The sequence below is a fragment of the Gnatocerus cornutus genome, chromosome 2, assembly GCF_029298725.1.
Source record: "Gnatocerus cornutus isolate USDA-ARS CGAHR chromosome 2, icGnaCorn1.1, whole genome shotgun sequence".
Lineage (NCBI taxonomy): Eukaryota > Metazoa > Arthropoda > Insecta > Coleoptera > Tenebrionidae > Gnatocerus > Gnatocerus cornutus.
The window spans coordinates 19,121,992-19,128,997 of NC_142234.1; the positions used below are offsets into that span (position 1 = coordinate 19,121,992).

A 7,006-nucleotide genomic window follows, 5' to 3' on the forward strand; every position below is an offset into this window, starting at 1 on the left:
ATCAGAAGAGTGTTTAGTGAGTCATTGATGTCAACCTGTCTCTGAACACGGGCGCTCCCTGTGTGTAACAAACTGAGCAAATCCCCTAGAAGCCCTCCTTGGTGTGACAAGTAGGCCCTACCAACTGAACTTCCGGATAGCGCAAGAACCATTGACAACATCTCGAAGCAGTACGTGTCAGAATTCTTAGTTACGTCTTGACTATAACCACTGCTGGAAAGTCCGTTGGCGGAGCAAAGCTGCAGCTCCCACTCGTCCCGAACTCTTTCGGTTTCTTTTCGTATTGCCTGCACGATGTGCACTATTACTTGTTTCTGTAAATGCGTCAATTTGCTTCTGCTGAACAAAATCCCGACCATGTGCTCCCTCAAATCGTTACTTTCCTCCAAAGGCTCCAAACTTTCGCTAGCTGAGACTGAGCCACTGTCATTCAAGTTTTGACCTTCTTCGCCTTGTAACAACTTTCCAAAGACTTGCGATGTGATTAATCTGAAGACTCTGAGAGTTTCGGCTTCGCAGTTTCGTTGTTGGATGGTGGCGGCACTGTACTGTTTTCCCACTTTGAGCGATTCTCCTTCGATTTTTCCAAGAACCCGAATTTGCCTGACGCGGACTGAATTGTCGGGTCCTTTGAGCTCAAGGCGGATGACGCTGTCTGTAGTTTCTGCAAAATTAACGAAATGGTTTGTCGTCAGCTTCTTCGGTTCTTACCTGTTAATGGGCAGTTTACCCAGCCACCCAGTAATCTGGTTTCTACTTCCACTGTTCTTAGTTTGACCATTTCGTCCGTGTTGGGGCCGGAATAAAATGTTATACTGGAGACTTTGTTCTGCAAATGAAATTAGATGAGTTATAAAGGAAGGAAACTAAGGAAGATCCTAACATACCCCCAGATCCCGGCAATTATCTATGTGAACACAAATCAAACAAGGGTGATGGTTCTGCGAGCACACCACTGTTAGACTCTTGGTTTTGTTCCTATCTTCATCACCAGACTCCCAGAAAGTCTCCGTCGACCCATCAGTCAAACTCCCTATCATAGCTTGTCGACTCGAAGCTTTAATCTCCACCGCAGAAGTGAGATCTTTCAAACTCTCCACCGAGCATGTCGGTTGATTTAACACGCTTTGGTGACTTTCGTGCATTGAAATAGTGCAATCTTCCATTTCTTCGCTACGTGAGAGAATCTTACTAATATTGCTAAAAACCTAAACGACGAGTTAGAAACCCCAAACAGTTACTTGAGTTACTTGAGATCTGTGGAGAAACGAGTGGTCGCTAGAGGCAAACCTCAACCCCCAGCACCGCACCGCCATCTGCTGAAGAGAAGAGCCCATCGGTAACAACACCATCAAGTCCGCGATAGTTTGGAGAAGAGCGTGAAAAGTACTAGGAAGCGGATGAACGGCTTCACCGGCTATTGTTATATCCGACAACGGATGTTCGCACACATTCAAATCCTAGAAAAGTTCGTAAAAGAGGAGAAATTTACCACGCTGGACTCACTTGATCGTCGATTTTTTTAGACGGTCGGTTGTCGTCATCCGTTTCCGTTTCGATTTCGGCGGGAGTTAAAGAAGTGACAAACCACCACAACAAGTCGTGCAGGCAAATGGGCTGAGTAACCGACTTAAGTAACCAATTTAAAGCTTGCATTGCGTAGACGCGGCACATTGCTTTTCTAAAAGACAGATTTTAATGAGTGGTTGCTATTGTTGTTCAATAGTACCTGAGAGCTTGTTTCATAGCTAGTTGCAGCGACTCCAAGTCGTGTTGCTGTAGCAAGAACTGCAGCACTGGACGCTGTAAAAGAGCCAAGCCATCGGTGAGTTCAGCGGTGGTTGTTTCGTTTTTGACGATAGCTGAGGTGTCCATTTTTGGGATCAGCTTCTGGAGGGCGTTGGAAGGGTTACACAGAAGCGACGAGCCACCCTCTAAAATTTGATTCTTAGTCTTTATAAAAAATAAATAAAAAAAGTGGTATACCGTTGGCAATCTCGCTGCTACTGTTATTTCTTTTCCTCAACATGATCACTCTGCCATCAAACCCCGTTTTGGACCAGGGAATTCCATTAGTGCCCATCGACACGGAGCGGTGGAACCTTAATCCTTTACTGTTATCAGAATCATTATCAGAGATCGACACCTCCGACAAAGGCTACAAAAAACTTTTGCAAACCCTGAAAATATAATTCCTTACTCACTCTTTGCCCGGGAGTTATTTCATGCAAATTGTGATGCCTCAAAACCTTCTCATAAAACTCAGGCTCCGGTATAGAATTGGCCCCCAAAGACTGCAAACACTGAAACGGAGGAATTGGACTGAACGGGCCGGCACAATCCGGTGGCGAATTATTTTCCGACACCGATGGCATAACACTCGAAGAAGGCCGTCGCTGTCGACTTATCACTGCATCCGAAGAACTAGCCAAATCCAAGAGGAACATCGCGTTATTTTTCATAATCACGTGCGGTTCTAACCCTGGAGATGTGGAAGGTGACGATAAGGGTTTCACGTAGGCGCTTTTCCTTCGGTTTAAGCTTTTGATTTTACTGAGTTGCTGTTTGCCGCCTCTGTTCAGTTTCACGTATTTCTCCCGGCAGGTTTCGCAAAGGAGGTACCAAGAGCTGTTCGCTAAAGAACGAATCAGTAAAAGAAGGAATGAAAGAGGAGGCACTCACGTATACCACCATCGCCGCAGTTGCCCGCCCAACCTAGACAGTAGTTGCCTCCAGAGTTGTAACCTTTGCCTCCAGCGTGTTGGCCGCATCCTGGGTGGGCCTGGTGCATGTGGTAGGTTACAGGGTGCGGAAACGCCTCGCCGCATAACTCGCATAAAGTTTCTGAGCTCGAAGAATGCAAATAACTAGATAGACCGATATCCTCTGCAAAACGCGCAAATGTTACTTCCAAAGTTACACAAGAATAAAAACGTACCTAGATAGTTTCGCGGGGAAATTTTTTTCTTCCTGCTTTTCTTACTCTCTTTTTCCATGGTCGAACTTTTATCCTTCGCGTCATTCTTCGCGATCCCTACCTTCTCGCTTTTCTTAACTTTGGTGTGAATAGGACTTGCCACCACCATCTCATGAGATATCGCTTGAAGACAATTCGTCGTCAGTTCTTCCCACAGAAAAACCAACGATTTCAGAGCAGGTGGTAAGACTGATATGGTATGATAACTATAGTTGTCACCGGTGAACTTCTCACCACTTTCTTCGTTGATGATGGCGCTTGGATATTTGTTTGGTCGTTTACGGTTAGCACTCGCGTTCGCTGCCGATCTCGTCAGAGATTCAAGAGTGGCAGGTTGGATATGGAGATAGTTTCCAGCATTGCTTACTTCTACGGAATGTCTTTGTCTGGCTTTTTCTTCTTTGGATAATTCTTGACGTCTTTTATCTATAGGAACTTCTTGTTGACGGGTTACCACCAACGCGCCTTGCTTCGGAAGCGTTGGATGGAATTTTAGGAACGAAGCGCATGCCATCGCGTCGTGAACAATACCTAAATGAGCCTCCTGAATTAGTCGTTCTTTTAAGTGGAAATGTTTACCTTCGTGCCACAGAAAGGCTGCGAAAACCGCCCTCAGCGACTCGGCAACCGACGGACTCATGGCTTGTTTAGGGGGCTCGGAACTGTGGTAGCTCACTTTGGAACTAGTAGGAAGTTGTTGCAAACTAGCCGGTGATATAGCTCGCTTAGGTCTGGCTTTCCCGGTCGCTCGATCCATCCTGGAAATCTTCGGCGGCATTCGCTCGTCTTTGCTGCCGCTTCCAATGGAAAAGTGTCCTTTGATCGAAGGATTACTACTATTCTCAGGCGATGTTTGCGTCCCCGTTTGAGTCAGTTTCTTCGAACTTTGTTCAGAATCCTACGTAATCACAACGTGAGATATTAATTTGATTTTAAAATAAGGGAACTTACAGTGTCCTTTTTGTTTGGTGTGTGTGGTGGGCTAATTTCTGAACGAGTCTGAATGGAACTGCCGCTAGGACTGGGTGACAAGTCGCGTGGTTGTGTTGCCTGACTTGGTGATTGAGATAAGTCACGAGTGATACTACTCACCAGAGCGCTAGTGTCAGACTGATTCGAGCCTCTTCGTGCTGAAAATTCCGGAGCTGTTCCAGAGACTGTTGAAAGAACAAGAAAATAAACAGAAAAATGTTACGCTGGTTCTTACCTAGCGGCGACATTCCAATGCTGCGTGGTGAGCCAAAAGCTTGAGGGCTACTGCTTGTACTATCCAGCAACACGTTACTTCGCGCTATAAAACACAGTTGTATTAAAATCGCGCGATTTCAACAAGAAGACATCTACCAAATTACTCAGTCATTGATCAAAGAAGAGGGGTTTGGGAAAACAAAAAGAGTTACAATGTCGTCTTGCCAGAACATCAAATTTACAGTACTAAAGGTTTGATAGTCGAGTCATGCAAAAGAAAGAAACGTTTTGGTGGTATGTAACTGGATACCTTCGATGGGCCTCAACATCTGGTGGTTATGACCAACCGAGCAGCCCTCTTGCCGTTCTGTTGCTGATTAAGGGACAAAAACAAACAGATCTATACTAACACGTCACAACAGTGGAGTTAATCAGAAGAGAACTTACAAGGGATAGGGACAGGACTTGAGCTCCGACTCATTGCTTTGGGCGAAAAGTGTCCACCTCTCGGACTCTGAGATCTCTTCGGAGTTCCAGGAGGTGTAATTCCGTTTCCGTTGGATCCGTGCTCGCCGTACGACTTGTAGTCTTTTGAAGACATCTCAAACGAGCTATCACTAGAATTCTGTTAATAAACGTCGACTTTCAGAAACGGACTTACCATTTCATATCATCCCCTTTAAACCACTTGGGAAGACTACTCAATTTTCCTTCCTTGCGTTCCCTCTTCGGAAGCTTCGGAGACTCAGACTTAATGTTATCACCAAAAACGAAAGGATTTGTTGACGCGTTATCAGCCTTGGAAGTTGCGGCGGAGTTTTGCTCCGCCTGACTAGCGAAAGCGAAGTTTGGCTCCGGATTTGGAGCCGCGTTCAATGAAAAATCGAAGCCCTTTTTAGGAACTCGAGGTTCTGATTCTGTGGAAACTTGCGGGAAAGAGTCTTTTTCCGTGCTCGTCACGTTGCCCAAGTAGAGGACGTTGTTAGGTCCGATCGCCAAAGACCAAGCTTCATGGTCTGTGTTAAAACAGTATTTTTCGGCGGTGGTTTTGTCCAACAGCACCCAATAACCATCCGGATTAACAGTATAGTCGATGACATTTACGCGGTTTCCGAGGACCAACATCCCCACCGGTGGAGCTTTTAGACTGGGACGACTCCTGATGTTGTGACCGGAGGCTCCGCATTTTATGACCTGGTAGTTGCTGGTGGAACCGCCTGGAATCTTATGCCTAAAATGATGATTAGTTTGCTCACCGGTTAATTTTAATTCAAAGTAGAATGCCAAGTGACCGTGTCCCATTACCTGTCATTTATTTCCGGCAACTTCCTCATTATTGTGTCGCTAATAACTTGGTCTAAAATTGATTTGGGCTCTTCTACCGGAAGCAGCAGCGTCTTCCCTAGATGCTGATTGTACTGCAAGCACCACGCTTCTATGATACTCGTGTTGCAATACTGTTTAATAGTCTCCGCTGAAAGTCTCAGCCACACTCCATCATCATTATGTATCTGTAAACGGTGTTAATGGTAAAAGACCACCGTCTGGTCAACTCACCTCATCAATAAATGCGATGGTGCCATTCACATGCACGATTCCAATCTGTTCACTTTGCAGAGATGGATGAGCTCTTATCCGTAAGCCCGCAGAGTTTCTCGCAACAAACTTCCGTAATTTGCTCGGTTGATAAATGGATTTCTTTGCTGTAATCTGACTTGGTGGTGTCATTCCTTGTGGTGGCTCTTTAACTTCCACTTTGAACGCTTCTTCCATGTCGTATCCGTCGATGTTGACGACAATTGAATAAAATCCAACGGATGCGGGTGTCCAAGTGGCACTATAAGTACCATCATTGTTGTGTCTTACCAACATATTCTCACTAGATCTTTTCACAGGCGGACACGCATACCGCAACTCTTCGAAGGAGTAGTTTTGGTACGACTTCATAACGCTGATGGAATGAAAACACATTTTATCTCTGATCGTCGGCTCGTAAGGGTTGTGCAAGGGTGGCGGCGTCAACCCCCCAAAAGTCAACGGATCTGGCTGAATCACACGCGCGATTTTTCTCCCAGCATCGCACTCTCCCAGTTCTTTTTTATCAATCGGAATCGCTTTTACCTCCACCTTTCAATAGCAAAACTCATTAAAGATTAACGGCAATTTAACACTACTTACTTTCATATTGATTACGTTCACCAAATCGGAATATTGGTCGCGAGTTACCACAGTTATGATAGCCGGCCAACCACATCGTAACTCTTCTCTGGAGTACAGAACTTGACATTTTGATGCATCCACGCGACTTCCTGGTTGTAACCATTGGGCCAAGCGGCCGCCACTGGAGCCAGCGACGCAGCTCACGAAGTCTCTCAAAAACAATCGCTCGTTTGAATGGATGCTGAAAAGAAGATGAGTTTTATGGGTGGTAAAAGCTATTATTACATGCAACAAAGATATGAATACGTCTATTGATATTTATGCTACTGTTGAAGTTAGCTACGGATGTTTTCAAACGTGCTTTATGCGCTTGAAAGTTTCGTTTTATTTGCCCGCAATTAAATTACATTGTACGTGAGGAGTTCTTGGTAAAAATTTATTAATTGCTGCAGTGATTTTGTGTGTGCGTTTTAGAGATATAATACGACCGTTGGCATTTGCCTTTCTATTTTCAAAATATGGGCGTTGAGTGGGCACCAAATTTGTTTACTAAAAGTTTGCGATAACTGCAAAACTTTCTTCGAGCCATTAAGGGTGTGGCAATTTTAGTCCTTAAAAATGTAGATAAAAACTTGTATTTGCTTCAGTGTGGTTAAAATGTTTTCTTTGGCTTTAGGAATG

General features: G+C 44.9%; 1 protein-coding gene across 4 annotated transcripts in view; it reads right to left on the reverse strand.

Moving 5' to 3' along the window:
• Window positions 1–7,006, reverse strand: part of hiw (MYC binding protein highwire) — a 42,652-nt gene that overhangs the window by 2,466 nt on the left and 33,180 nt on the right. The window contains exons 25-44 of one of the 4 annotated variants that reach the window (XM_088030594.1): window positions 6,344–6,566; window positions 5,723–6,292; window positions 5,471–5,676; window positions 4,827–5,396; window positions 4,613–4,782; window positions 4,476–4,538; window positions 4,185–4,268; window positions 4,070–4,134; window positions 3,929–4,027; window positions 3,557–3,875; window positions 2,939–3,508; window positions 2,683–2,886; window positions 2,205–2,635; window positions 1,987–2,158; window positions 1,730–1,934; window positions 1,507–1,681; window positions 1,251–1,460; window positions 888–1,208; window positions 712–829; window positions 36–664 (exon numbers count right to left, since the gene is read on the reverse strand). In XM_088030594.1, coding sequence (XP_087886720.1) covers window positions 36–664; window positions 712–829; window positions 888–1,208; window positions 1,251–1,460; window positions 1,507–1,681; window positions 1,730–1,934; window positions 1,987–2,158; window positions 2,205–2,635; window positions 2,683–2,886; window positions 2,939–3,508; window positions 3,557–3,875; window positions 3,929–4,027; window positions 4,070–4,134; window positions 4,185–4,268; window positions 4,476–4,538; window positions 4,613–4,782; window positions 4,827–5,396; window positions 5,471–5,676; window positions 5,723–6,292; window positions 6,344–6,566 — 5,404 coding nt within the window. Of the gene's footprint in view, window positions 1–35; window positions 665–711; window positions 830–887; window positions 1,209–1,250; window positions 1,461–1,506; window positions 1,682–1,729; window positions 1,935–1,986; window positions 2,159–2,204; window positions 2,636–2,682; window positions 2,887–2,938; window positions 3,509–3,556; window positions 3,876–3,928; window positions 4,135–4,184; window positions 4,269–4,475; window positions 4,539–4,612; window positions 4,783–4,826; window positions 5,397–5,470; window positions 5,677–5,722; window positions 6,293–6,343; window positions 6,567–7,006 lie in introns of all 4 variants that reach the window. The other 3 variants (XM_088030593.1, XM_088030592.1, XM_088030596.1) reach the window with 3 other exon arrangements.